General features: G+C 36.2%; 1 protein-coding gene across 3 annotated transcripts in view; it reads left to right on the top strand.

Annotated features, from left to right (window-relative positions):
• The window catches only part of ZC2HC1A (zinc finger C2HC-type containing 1A), a 33,595-nt gene extending 21,215 nt beyond the window's left edge, over window positions 1-12,380 (top strand). Inside the window, exons 8-10 of one of the 3 annotated variants that reach the window (XM_050309707.1) lie at window positions 5,792-5,899; window positions 6,598-6,723; window positions 12,288-12,380. In XM_050309707.1, the coding sequence (XP_050165664.1) occupies window positions 5,792-5,899; window positions 6,598-6,723; window positions 12,288-12,342 (289 nt within the window). In that variant the 3' untranslated portion in view covers window positions 12,343-12,380. Of the gene's footprint in view, window positions 1-2,813; window positions 2,934-5,791; window positions 5,900-6,597; window positions 11,975-12,287 lie in introns of those variants that run through there. The other 2 variants (XM_050310520.1, XM_050308853.1) reach the window with 2 other exon arrangements.
• Window positions 12,381-14,399: the final 2,019 nt, after the last annotated feature.

Genomic DNA, 14,399 nt, shown 5'->3' with positions numbered 1-14,399 from the left:
AGTGCAGCATAACAGCATCATCTCTGAGTCCTGGAGAATGAAGTAAGAGTACAAGAGTACCATGTGACTGTATTGTGCTCAGTATAAAAACCTTCAGTCACTTGGATGAAAACAGGTTTTTATATTTTTGATCCTGAAGAACTAAGAAGAAGAAAATTAATTCTACATATATTGTTATTAGGCTTATCATTTGATAGTGAATCATGTTAGGAACCCAGGTTTGATATGCTTTTTTTAATAGTGTAAAGGTTAGCACTGTTTTATGTTTCTTGAGGGGTAGGGCAGTTCTATTAAGCTGTCAGAAGTAATCAGACCTTCGGGAGAAAAAATTGAGTAGGTTCTTCCTAACCTAAAGGTTAAGCAAACAGGCAAACCCCACACCCACATGCAAAATGTTTTACCCAGCAGAGCTTGACCCCACTATTTGTGGCCAGCCAGGGATCTTTTGCTCGTACAGATTAATTGTGTGCATGTTTCATTTATGAGCAATTTTGTTTGGTTTCTTTTTTTAACTGGAACTTGGAAAAATTATAATTTTTAATAGGGCAAATGAACATATAGAAATTAATTTGTAATTTATATTTTATTTGGTGGATAAAATGTATTATTTAAAGTTAAGCTGATCAAAGTTATGCTTCCTGGGAATCATGTCTGCTAGTGATAAATCCAGTACTGTCTTACAGCTGAAATGCAACATGAATGGCACACAACCAATATCAGTAAATTCTAAATTCCACTTAACATATCTTGCATACTGCATTTGTAGCCTTTAAAAACATTATCTTTTAAAAATAGGTTGTTCCTTTCATTAAGACTGTAGCTTACAGAACTTTGTTCAATGAAATGAAGAAAAGTAAGGAGCTGTCTCGGGTTGTTTTTCAGAAGATTCTTACGATTGTGTTTTTTTTATTAGAACATAAAAGGGCTGTCAGCTTTGGGTTTTTGGTTTTGTCTTAAGTGTGAAAGAATACTGTAGGTCTTTATTTTGACCATATTATGACTGCTTCTACATTATTTCTTTCTTATTCTACTCTGTAGGTGCCTAGAGTTCAGAGATTATGCTGATAATTTGTTAAGAGTTCAAAAATAACTAAGAAAATCATGTTAGGTTGCAGTATGAGTCTTGCAGTGTCAAAGACCTCAATATTGCTTCTCAGTTCCTTGGAAAGTATGTCAAGAGTATTTATTGGGTCAAACAGGAATTGATTAAGCATTTCCTGAGTTCATTAGTTTGAACTAGAACATCTGTTTGGGAAGAGGAGTGAAAAGAGGAACTCTAGTGGATGTTATCTTGCAGCCTGCATTATTGGGGCTAAATTTTCAAGACTAAAATACCAGTGTTCCTTGCTGACTTCAGAATGAGTATCACTTAGCACTGTTGAAATTTTGTTCCTTATGTGGACAATTCCTTTGATGTGTAAGATCTGTAATGTGGATTGCAAGGTTCACACCAGAAACTTCCCAAAAAACAAATTCTCTTGGAAGCTTTATAGGTTCTGTAGCTTTTAATATGAAGGAGTATGAAAAGTAGTATGATATGGGTGTCAGAGATACACAACAGCTGTTGTGTGGGGTTTTGTTTGTTTTTTTAAAAAATATATATTAAAAGCTATATTGAAAATAATATGCTTCCTTGACAGCAGTTAGCTCTTTTGTAATTTTCCTGGCACTGTAGTTTATTAGGGTTGTATGACAAGAATCAGAAAACTGCACAATAATTTTAAGAAATTGATTTCTTGGGGTGTGAGAGTGTGTTTTGTTGGTTTTACTTGTTTTTACCTTATGACTTCCCTTTCGGGATGAGAAACAGAAGAGTTAAGCTTCAGCTACTGATACATGTCCATCAATTCTGCTTGATTTGTTTCCTTACAATTCTTTAGTCTCAGAAAAATAAATTAAAATCCTCTTTAAGTGTCATAATTTTCCAGTTAAGGCTAAGTTACCAAGCTTTTTTTGAGAAGAAACTTCGGTTACATTATTAAGGTAGGAATGGTGGTATAATGGAGTTTTTGTAGCTTTTATTTAATGATTTAAGATGATAAAAATGCAGAACTCTACTTGAAGATTTAATTTTTCTAATATAAGTTGTGATTCCTGAAAATCTACAATCTTCCTTATGATGAATGAATGAGGGATGGGGTTTTTTTATTTGTTGATTGGTTGCCTTTTTTTCCAATCGTTCTAAAATTTTATTTTTGGTTTATTCTTTTTAGTTTTGAATAGTTATCCATAATAGTAAAAAAAAGTATTAAAGTATTGCCTGTGCATATAGTACTGTCTATTGTGAATAGGTTTTTTTGTCATTAAAACAAAGTTGGGTTTCTTTCAGGCTTTCCTCTGTTCAGCCTTTACAGAATAAAAAAAGAAGTGATTGCTGATTGAAAGTTAAGAAGGCTTGTCCTTACATATCTATTATTTTCTAATATCTTAAACTTACGTGTAATTATGAGCCCCCTTTTCTAGATGCGATGTATGACATGAAAGTTATTCTTCAAGTACACCAAATGTGAATACATTGTGCAGATTGTAGGATAACTGGCATTAATTTTTTTGTTGTTTAAAAAGGAATAAAAAACCCCATGCATTGGAAACCTAATCCAGACATAAGTCTATGAAATCCTGTCCTCATTAAAGCAAGAACAACCCTTTTGTTTGCTGGATAATTAAAGTCTGTTTTGTGCATTCTTTTGTAAGTCAGTAGGATTTCTTTGGTAATATAAGTATTTAATTGTGAGTACTTTATTTTTCTTTGTGATAACTTGAATAGCAATTTAGCAGTCTCCTTATGAGTACCCCTTTATATATTTTAATAGTAAGATGTATAAGTTAGGCCCACCACTGCGAACTGGAAGAGATGTGCAAAGGTTTTATGACACTGATACAAAAACAGACAGTAACATCAAAAGACTAAATGAGTTCTTGCCTATAAAGAAGTAAATATTACAAATCAGTGGGGTTTATCTGTTTTGCAGAAATGTTCCTTTTAAGCAGAAAAGTGTACCCTTGACAGACATGAGCTGCCCAGTATGTCTTCAGTATAAGTACTATAGGGGAAGAGTAGTGACATGGTTCGGTGTGTCAAGGAAGGGAGCAGTCCAGCTCCAGGGTTCCTTACTCTTCAGTGAGATGATTACATTTAAGAGCAACCAGCTAGTCCTGAGTCACACACTCTCGCTCACTCAACGCAGCTCATAAAAGAGAGGCAAGGAGACAAGATAGGTATGGAGCAAAGGACAGCACAAAGCTGAACTGATTTATTAAACAAAGTGGTGGGGTTTTATAGGGTTTCGGGAGGAGGGTTCTGGAAAGTGGGTGGAACATGGGAGGAGCATGCAAATCCTCAACCTTGGATTGGGTATGGGGAAATACATAAACATAAGGAGGTTGGAAGTGGGTGGTAACTGGGGAGTGGCTTAGGCTGAAGCCCGCCAAACAGCTGGATTGGTTGGTACCTCATGGTAACTCAACCTATCAGGGAAATGTTGCTGCCCAAGGGCAGAAAAGTCCATGAAGAAGGGGAACACAAAATGGAGGATGAATCTACTTGTAGATTCATCTCCTAAATATAAACTTGGTGGTATACAGTCTCAAGTGGTGAATTTCCTTCCCTCCGAGTTTTCTTCTCTGAGCTCCTCGATGTATCTCACTCTACATTCTTGATACGATGCCTCGTCACCGCTCACAGTTAATCCTTTATTTGCAATATTAACCCCAACAGAGTAGATGATATAGCTAGTATCAGTGAGAGGTAAACAGCTTCAGAGTGGGACAGGAAGGAGGCACGTTTTCTCCAGATTTGATTTCTTCTATCACTGATAGGTTATGGACTAAGAGTAATGAACTTCTGTCTTTCTAAATCTGAGAAGGATCTGATTTGCATGATGTAAAACTGAAGTCAGTATTTAAGCCTGATAACTGTACTGTTTTAGTAATTTTATTCCCTTAAAGTCAAATGTTTCTCTCTCTCCTGTATCTGGTCCAAAAACATGAGGAAGGCAGACTTTGTAATGAAAGGTAAAGTCTTCTGTTAAGTCCAACTTATCTCATATAAAGACTTTTGAATATTCAGAAGTCCTTATAAGATCTAAGTTTAGAAGCAAGGGTATTCCAGTTACTCTAATCTTTTAAAAAGGAAATAAATACTGTATTTTAGTTAGGCCTTTGATATAATTTGCAAGATGCCAAATTCAAATAGGCTGTTTTTTCATAAACTGTACCTTAAAACTTATTGCAAAAGAGAAATTGGTAATGAATGATGTGGCACATACATGGAATGTAATGCTTTAAATAGTAGAAATGTGTCAGGATCTCTTAATGCTGTAATATTTTTGAGACGGGGCAAAACATTTGAACTTGGGTTTCTATATGAAGAAGCAAAAAAGCAATGAAAGGAGGGGAAGCTCTTTTTAGAAAAACAGAATTTTCTTTCTTTATTTGTTCTTTTGCATATTTGGTTAGAGTTTAAAAATCCTGTGAACCACCAAAAATCAGGTCAGTTTTTCATTTTGTAATATATTATTAAGATGTTGAAAATTTCTTAGTGAGTTACTACAATTGCTTACAATATCCCCAGTCTGTGCAGTGGTGATTTGATTTTTGTTCTAGAGAGAATTTCTTTAAGAGTGTAGGCACTTGTTCTGTTCTTCATAACACCCCTCTTGTTCTTACTGAAATATCCAATGAGTTGGTGAATTAAATCTACCTTCCTTTCAGGAGATGATTCAGTGTGTTGTATGCCAACAACATTCAGCAAATGTGGATAGTTCCTAGTGATTCGTAAACTCAGCATAGCAGTGTGGATGGCAGAGGTTTCTGGACTTCGGGATGCATGCCATGAATCATCAGAAAATTATTTATGACTTTGCACAGAACTATGAGCTGCTGTGGGCGTTACAGTGACAGCTGTCAAGAATATCTGAAAACACCCTGTCTAGGAAGCAAGCTTTATATATCAGTATTTTATGATAACATTCAACTGAATCGTGAATGCATGCATAGAAGAAGAGAAGCTTCTTTACACATTTCTTTCAGATTTTTATTTTGCAAGCAGTGGTAATTCAGTGAGATGTGCAACATGAGCTGCTTTAGGCACAGAAGTCATCTTCAGTGTTATTTCTTTTAAAATTGAGAGTGGATAATACACGTCTTTTATGGTATGTCCAGATTTTAGGAGTTCAGGTGTGTTCAGACGAGTTCAGGTATGCCCAGAGTTTAGATGGTTGTGGTACATAGCCGCCTCTGCTATCAGGCTGTATTAATACTTCATGTGATACAACTTAGAGCAGGATTTATATAGTTTTTCAAAATCAAAACAAAAAATCCAACCAAACAGAAAAAAACAAGTGAAGAAGTAGATAGCAGAGATGGGACAGATCGGAATAAACCGAGCTGTTGTGGCAAAAGTTGAAATAATAAAGAATTCAACTTTAGGAACACTCTGACAGACTGTTAAAAATGAGGTCCTAATGCCCAGCTGGATACAACCCCTAGTGCAGGGTCTGCCTTTATTTTGGTGTGTTAGCAAGTGAAACACATGCACAGGAAAGGACTTGCTGTTCCATTTAGCTTATTGTTGTAAGATTCAAGTCATATCTGTTAAAATCTTGCAAGTTCATGCCAAAGCTCTTGTCTACTTTTGGTAGGAAATGAGTTACTTTTCTTACAATTTTAATTAATGTGTAGATTGTTTAACCTTTTTTTTAATATATATATATATATTATTTGTAAATACATATTCTTGTATGGATTTCTGTGTATGTATATAAATCACCAGATATTTATTCTATTTTAGAGGCACAACAAAAGCCCGGACATCAACCCATCCTAATGTGGCAAGAACCATGAGCACGGGTGCTTTAACAAATAAAAGAAAAACTAGCAATTCAGACACTTACCTAAGGTAGCTTTTAATTTTGTGGATTTTATCATCAATAGAACCTTCATTAAAGGAGATTACTTATTACAAAAGAACTTGGGGAAAATATTGTTCTCTGCAGCTAATAGATAACTCATGGTCAATATTATTTGGCATGTTTAAGGTACTCAATATATTTTGCATATTTATCATCTGACAGCACACGTTTGTCATGAGCTATCTCACATGTGCACAGAAGACCATGTTAGAAATGTCAGAAATGTCTTAGGAGCTGTTGAAAAAATAGGCAAATATTCTCTCAGTAGAAATTGAATGAAATCTTCATGCTAAGCGCACAAATTGTCTGTTGCCTACCCTTTCAAAGACTAGGATGAAAATTGTATTGCTGTTTTAGCCTTTTTTTTTTTTTTTTGACAAACTAAATTTTAAGTTTTCAAACACTCCAGTTAATCTAACTAGTGAATCAAATATTTAATCCTGCTCCTAGAACTTTGACATTTTTCATTTTCTTCCAGGGAAGGTGGGTATTGGATATCCATAGGGGAACCGGGATAGAGTTATAATATATACCACTGTAAATAGGTATACCACTGTAAATATGAAGTATAAGCATGAATATTACAGTAACAATAACTGTAATTCACTGCAGAGATTAGAATAATTTCACATCAAGTTATATTGAACTGACTGACAGAGAATGTTCTTTATTGGGGAATTTTCAGGTCTGACGGTAAAATTCTGTGTGACAGTGGAGACTGTGCATCCGCAATCAATGGAGGAAGTTCAAAAAGCAGCGAAGGAATTTCACCTGTACACTTATCGAAGTTCTGCCATGAATGTGGAACAAGGTATCCAGTGGAGTGGGCAAAGTTTTGCTGTGAGTGTGGAATTAGAAGAATGGTTGTGTGAACAGAACCTTAAAAGCAAAAAGAAAATGAGAAATCGGAAGCATCTGCTATATACTGTTGCATGGAAAGCTAGAGCACTCCAACCAGTTCGACTTCATGCTGCAAACATGTCTAAACATCATTTTGTAATCTTCTGAGTGCAATTCTGGTTACACAGTTATTTATAAACAAATATATATACTGTATATAAAAACAGTAGCTACCTAAAACTGTGCCATTCAAAGAAATACTCTTTACTCTCTGTTGGAAAAATTTAAAATTAAGGTAAACATGTGTTAAGTAATCTACATAGCAGAAGTGGTTCCATGTGTTTTGTTTTTTTTTTTTGTAAATCCTACTAGACAAAGGATATTTTTAAATCACATGTGCAGGGAAATACTTACCATAGGGAACTAGCCATGAAGAACTTGGGCTTCAGAGGTTTCTCTGTGGAGGCATTTCCTTCATCTGTGTAATTTAGATGCTGTGTTCTAAGTGAAAACAGCATGAGCAACTCCTTATAAATTCCTAGTTAAAAGTGTAAAAAGTCTGGATCTTTAAACTCTCTAACAGTAATATCCTAACTGGACTTTCCAGTTACTTCCTAGGACTTTTTAAAGAATCAAAGCAAAAAGACTACCTGGGAATTTTCTTTGCATGTAAGAAGAAAGGCAAGATTTGGCTTTTCATGTTCTGTTTTTCAAGAACATGTATAATTTTTATCTATTTATAAGAGCAAATATGATATCTTCATTTTATTAAGTTCCTTTTGTTCAGAAATACTTGTCTTCCTCCTCCTGTGCTACGCTATGGCTAGCCTATCTAAAAGTGTCATGCTTCATGTCTTTGTCTTGTTTCCAAAGATCCTGCTTATTTTTTTCTCTTTCCTCATGTTCTGAAGGAAAGATGAAGTCTATGTTTATCCTACCTAAATGTTTATCCTACCTATTATTTTGAAAACAGCCATCTTGATGTATCCAATACCCAAAAAACCAGTTCCATAAAAATGTATGTTATTAGAGCAGTACAACTTGATGTAAGTAGTGACTCTTTTTATTCCTATTCCTGTGAAAGTAGCACATCTTACATATGAGTGCATAGTGGAGTAGCTGTGGTTCATAGCTTTATGTGTCAATACCTGACATGGATTTTACTGCAATTTTGTGTATTCTTGGGCTCTGAACAGCAGCCTCTTGAAATTAGCAACAGACTTCACATTAATTCTTTGGGAAGAAGGGTCAGACCTTGAAAGTTGGGTTCACAAGCCAAATCACTTACCTTGTATTTCAGTGTAGTAATTTGTTTTGTGACGTTTTGCTTTGAAGTACTCTCACCATCTTCATAATGCGTAAAAGAACAATCTGAAACAACTCAACTGTGCCTTTCCCACAGTAAATACGCTCTTTTCGTTAGAAATTAATACTTTCAGCTCACAAGCGCCATTAACATCAATTCATGTAATTTCTTTGTAGCTTACGAAAAATAGAATGTAGTGTTCCATGATAGTATTATGGTCACTGTTTTCATTCTCAAAAACTGTGATTGTTGTCAATGGAGCCAATTTAGAAGAAAGCATTATTGAAGAAAAATACCTTCAAAGCAGATACCAGTCTTGAAGGGTGAGAGATTTAAGAGTCTTGATGTAGTCACATTTCAGGCCACAAACTATCAGTGTTTTAGAATTAGTTCAATGATTATCTTACAAGTTTTATACCAAATTATTTTTAGAAATTATCCTTTATTCAGTGTAGTCTTGTTATAATTGGTGTAAGATGGCTACTGAGCATGTTAGGATGGATGACTGGTAATGATAGTTAGAACTGACAAAGGCAATTTATTTTCTAAGTAGTTTATATTCTGGGTTCTCTATTATGGCACATTTGTATTTGGACTTGGAAGAACTGGGATTCTGCATTCCTTTGCATTGGCAAGTCTGCTTTTGAAAATTTACCCTGGACTTGGGCCATGGAGATCTGCAGACTGAACTGTTGCAAGCAGAGAGTCTATCAGCAAAGATACCAGTCCAGAATAGATCTGATCGTTTAGTGAATCTACTCTGACTTGGTGAATTTTCAGTTGGTTCCACTGGAAAATGCATTTTACCATTTATTGAAAATACTTTCTGCAAATGCAATACTTGGTACAGCACTAATGCCTTTCAGCTTTTCCAGGAGTAATGTGACTGTAGAAAAAACAAACTGTTTCTCCTTTGAATTGTCAGTGGTGGGTTTCCTAGTTTCAAATCAATCCCCATAGTTGGCTTATTTTCTGCCTTTTGAGTTGTTTGTAATTCCTTGCTTTCAGGGCATCCTTGAGTAAATTACTGGAGTAGCACATCATTTGCGTCATTTACACTTCTATGATTTATCACAAGGACTACACAGGAGATTAATGTGAACTGAAAATAAGATTTTTAAAACTGATTGTTTAATTTGGCCTTAAAAAGAAGGTCTTTGAAGCATAACTGTTGATAGTAACATTGGATAATGTGTGTGTGTTTGAATCTGCAGTAAATATAAGCAGACAGTGAAATTATATTTGAGTGTGCAGTTGGCTACTGTGTAGTGAGATTATCAAAGACCCAGTATGTTTCCTGTTTATCAGGTAGTTTTGTTACTGAATGACAGATTTCCGAAGTCACTGATGTTACAGATCCTAGCCTGTATTACACAAGTTATCAGTACAGATTACTGTAATTCCATCTCAGTGAAATGTTTGTAGAAAACAGCAGATTTGTTTTCATAATACCCCTGTAGAAGTGAATGTGGGAAACAGATTTGTTATATTTGAAGAAAATGAAATGTTAAATGAACTCTGAATTTTGAATCTTTAGTGTATTACACATGTCAAGAGTTCCCAAATTTAATTTATTAGTGATCTAAGTCCACATCCTCTTGTCCTAGTTTTCCCCACACTTTTTGCCTTGGTTTTCATGGGAGGAAAAAACATTAACTATGCACTATCTATTTTATAGTGAAATTTATTGATGTGATTGTTTTAATGATTCCTGTACCATTGTCTGACGTTATGACAGACTTTTCCTTTACTGTCTACCATTATATCTTCCTAATGTACTTACCAAGGTTCTTCCACTCATTGAAGGAAAAAAAAAGACGAAGGTAAAATTCCATTTAAAGAAATGAGGAAAAGGCTGGTTTTGAAGCTTGGCCTGAGGGAGTTTGCATTCTCCTTCTACTTTTGTGGTTATCTCTTATACAAGGGACCTCTCTGTGCCAGAAGTGCAGGATCATTGGATCTATGCTGATAGAAGTGCAGTGGAGTTCTGAAAAATACTAACTTCAGTAGTAAAAACAGCATAAGGCTTAATCTCTGTATGATGTATCCTACACAGGTTTATATTTATGCATGATACTTACACCCTAGGTAGTTTCAGAACTGGAATCTCCGAATGTATAGCAGTTAAAGTATGTGTTTATATGGATGATTATACCATCAGTCTTACACAGCAATGCAGGGAAGTGGGCACAGGGAGGTGCTTCAACGCCATTTCAGGTTGTAACTATGAAATGAACATTTAGGCAGAATTTTTCAAATTGGCCAAAGAGACTCAAGGAGTCCTTGAAGTCCTCCCGAGCGAATGGGAAAGCTCCTCCCGAGGGTTCCCCAGGCGGTAGGGGAAGGCTGGGGGAGCTCTCCATGGTGCTCTGGCCCAGAGCCTCTCCGGCAGTGCCGGCGCAGCAGCTACTGGAGCAGAGACACGTGCAGTCCCGCAGGTTTACAGGATGGTAACTCCAGATTTTAAGAGCTGACCCAGTTTTTGTGTCATGGAAGTTCTCTGTCATCTGCAAGAGACTACTGACTCTGAGTTCACCATCGCAGCTGAGAGTGTGTGCAAAGAGAGTGGTTCCATGGTGCGTGCTTACCAAATCAGCAGAAGGAGGAATGACTGCAGTAGTTTAAATGCTAATAAACAAGGTATGTGTCAGTGCACACTAATGTAGGCTGTGTAATTAGTCTGCATATAAAATTAAGTGGTATTGTCTGCATAGGTATTGCAAAGCTTATGAGAAGTGCTAGTTTCCATCACATAGACTTTGTATATGGGCAGAGAACAAATCTGTTTTGAGCGTTTTTTAATCTTGGCTGACAAATTTGTGATTTGTGAGAGCACTTTTTGCAACTTTAATTCTATCCAGTTTGACTAAGCTATGAATAATTATATGGGTTGTATGACAGGGTAGAATTTTTATCTTTGGTAAAATTGGTTTTAGTGACTCTGGTGAAAATAGTTTTATTGCCTTTGAAGTACAGCTTATTCCAACTTGTGATAATTTTGTTGCTGGTTGGTTTGGTTGGGTTTTTTTTCCAACTTGCTGAGTAAGGTTTGAGTGACCTAACTGTGTTGTTGGAAGAAGTGCTAGGTAAAAGGCTGTGTTAACTGTATTTGGTAGTTACTTGGTTGATATTTTCTTTCCAGTATTCACAGTATAAAGATTATTCTTGCACATTAAGTAATTTTTTTGTTTTGTTTTGGGTTTGGTTTTTTGGTGTTATGTCATTCCAGAATGCACATTTCTGGAGAATCCTGTTTAGGCCCATTCCACTTCATCTTGCCAGAAAACAACTTCTTCAGACTTCCTCTTAATTAATGCTTTTTCTTCACGAAAGTAATCAGCAGGGAAATCATATTTCCCCAATTTGAACATGATATTTTGAGTTAGCAAATCAAATATTCAGTTTATTATAGCTGAATATTGAAGCTAAATTCTAAATAGGAGTGCATGGTTTACCACAGTTCTTTGTTTCTGTTTGGCTTTCTGGCAGAACCATGAATGGATTTGGGTGGGATCTGTAGAGTGCTGAGTATGCTATGACTGTTACAACACCTACTTTATATGATTGCTTTAATTCTTGGTGTTCATCCCTCATATGACACTCAATATGTTTATCTTTGTAAGTTTATTTATTGATGTTCCATGTTTTTAAACTGTGTTTATTCATGTGTTTGAGGTGATTAATTTTGTCAGCAGTGCATTTATTATGTTTGCCTTACCCCTCAGTGCATTAAATATTTGTGTTTGCGACCATCCAGTGGGGGTCTTTTTTTGCCAGAATTCCTGGGTTTGTTTGCATTTTATTCGGTATATTTTGTTTATTTTAAAGTGTCGGTTCTGTTTTAATTAATAAATGTTAATCAGCACCTAATGCTAATTTGCCACTTGTTAACAATAAAGCAAATATGCTGATAAAACTTTTTGTGATGCACAAATTTTTGTAGTGAAATGCAGAATTGTCTTAAATAACATGGCATAGGGATAGATAATATAATTTCAGCCTTATTCAGGTACACCAGACATGATATGAGGACCATCCACTGTCTTCTGCTGGTAGCTGGGAGTGAGCCACTTAGTTGTTATTTTCAAAGAATAGGGTCTTTAAATTTACTGGTGAGATGAGACTTGGATTCCTCAGTCACCTTGAAAAATACTCTGTACCTGATACTTACATCGGTGTGATCTGCTTATATAAAGTTAACTCTGTATGTCTTCCTTTTTCCCCACTAGGGAGCTGGGTTGTTCAGCCTGGAGAAGAGAAGGCTTTGGGGAGACCTCATTGTGACCTTCCAGTATCTAAAGGGTGTTTATAAAAAAGGTGAAGAGGGACTTTTTGCAAGGGCCTGTGGCAGGACACAGGGGAATGGTTCTAAACAAAAAAGAGGAGAGATTTAGATTAAATGTTAGGAGGAAATTCTTTACTGTGAGGGTGGTAAGGCACCAGAACGGGTTGCCCACAGAAGTTGTTGATGCCCCATCCCTGGAAGTGTTCAAGGCCAGGCCAGGCTGGATGCAGCTTTAAGCAACCTGGTCTAGTGAGTACCCTCCCTGCCCATGGCAGAGGGGTTGGAACTAGATGATCTTTAAGGTCCCTTCCAAACCTCTCTATGATTTTGTGATGATTCCATGATTCACCATATCTTCTTCGGAGGAAGGCAGATAACATTTTCCCTTCATTTTTAATGAAATTCATTTATGTGCCAGGAGTCTGCAAAATTTGTTGTCAGTGCTGAGATTTTATGATAATCTTCATGTTGCCTTCCTCTTTATTTTGGTTCAGCATGAACATTTTAATCAGCAGGAAGAAAAAATCCCAATAAAAACCTAAATAGCTGTTGAATGAAACCTGTCATAAAACCAGCATACCTTTTGCTCAGCACAAAGCCAAAGAGGTGGAATTGGAAGGAAATATAACCAGACAGGAGAGATTTACTCCTGCATCTTTTGCTCAAGAGCTACAGCTGTAAATGCTTCTTGGATGGCGTAAAGTTGATTTTTGAATGGTCTCTTACAGTGGCCTTCCTTGATTTGGCTTCCTAAGCACCAGAAATTCTTCTTTCTCATGAACCACAGAGTATGTATTTCATTGTTGCTGTTAGAAATGTGCAACACTGTCTTGCTTATGGGTTAATCATCCCTTCTTGCTTTCCTATAATCATATAAAATCATAGAATGGTTTAGTTTAGAAGAGGCCTTAAAGAACATCTTGTTGCAATGCTGGAGCCCTGTCATAGAAGGCCACCATATTTGTCAAACACAATTTTCTCTTATTGATGCCAATCACCTCCTTATTTTGCATGTGCCTTAGCGTACTTTCCAGGAGGATCTACTCCATGATCTTTCTGGACACTGAAGTGAGACTGATTAAACTGTAATTCCCCAGGTCTTCCTTATTTCCCTTTTGAAAAATGGGAGTTTTGCTTCCCTTTTTCAAGATACTGGGAAGTGAATTGCCACAATTTCTCAAATATGATGGATAGTGATTTAGAGGCTTCCTCTGCCAGTTCCTTCAGAACCCACAAGATACATCTCCACAGGTCCCATCGACCTGTGCACCTTTATGTTCCTTAGATGGTCTCAAACCTGAGCTTCTTGTATCAACAGTGCTTAAATTCTTTTTACTAATTTAAATACCTACGTTTTTTTCCCTTGATACCTTCCCATAAATTCCATGTATTTCTAAATCATGGTTTTGATCTACTCATATTACATCTTTGCTGTGGCCAAATAAATAAATAAACACATAATTGAAAGTGGTGGTGAGGTAGGTGTGGTGGTGATAATACCATGCAAGATTTTCCCTTTGCCCATTCTTGCAGAGCAGTTTATTGCCGCATTTGTAATTCCAGGAGAGACCACAGGAGGTTCTCAAATAGAAGACAACAAATCAAAGAGTACGAGTCAGTGCATTTAGAAGTTAGCGTTTGCATTTAAGTGGTGACTCAAGAAATTTGGCAACAAGAATTAGGCAGGATATTTATTAAGAGAAATAATCACAAAAAATCCATGATTTCATAATCACTCAGTTTAAATTTCTGTTCTGAATCTACCCTTGGTCTTTCCTCCACAATAGTCCTGAAACTGCTTTATTTGCCTCAAGGTCTAAGTTGTGGGCTGCTGCTTCAGTCATTTAGGCTGACTTAACTTTCAGTTTTGTAGTAGCTAATGCTGCATGTTTTTGTTTTAATTCACACTGCTGTATCCTTGCCAAGTGGTTATTAGGAAATAGATCTTGGCTTTCAACTGTTCCTGAATTCCAGAAAAAAAAAAAAAAACAGCGGTTCTTCAATCTCAGAGACCAACTGAATCCGCAGTCTTCTGGGTTGTCTTTCTGTCCCTTTA

This window comes from Myiozetetes cayanensis, unplaced genomic scaffold (assembly GCF_022539395.1).
Source record: "Myiozetetes cayanensis isolate MyiCay16 unplaced genomic scaffold, myiCay2020 scf1, whole genome shotgun sequence".
In the NCBI taxonomy this organism is placed as follows: Eukaryota; Metazoa; Chordata; class Aves; order Passeriformes; family Tyrannidae; genus Myiozetetes; species Myiozetetes cayanensis.
The sequence above is the reverse complement of the archived record's forward strand: the minus strand, read 5'-3'. Positions and strand labels throughout refer to the sequence as shown.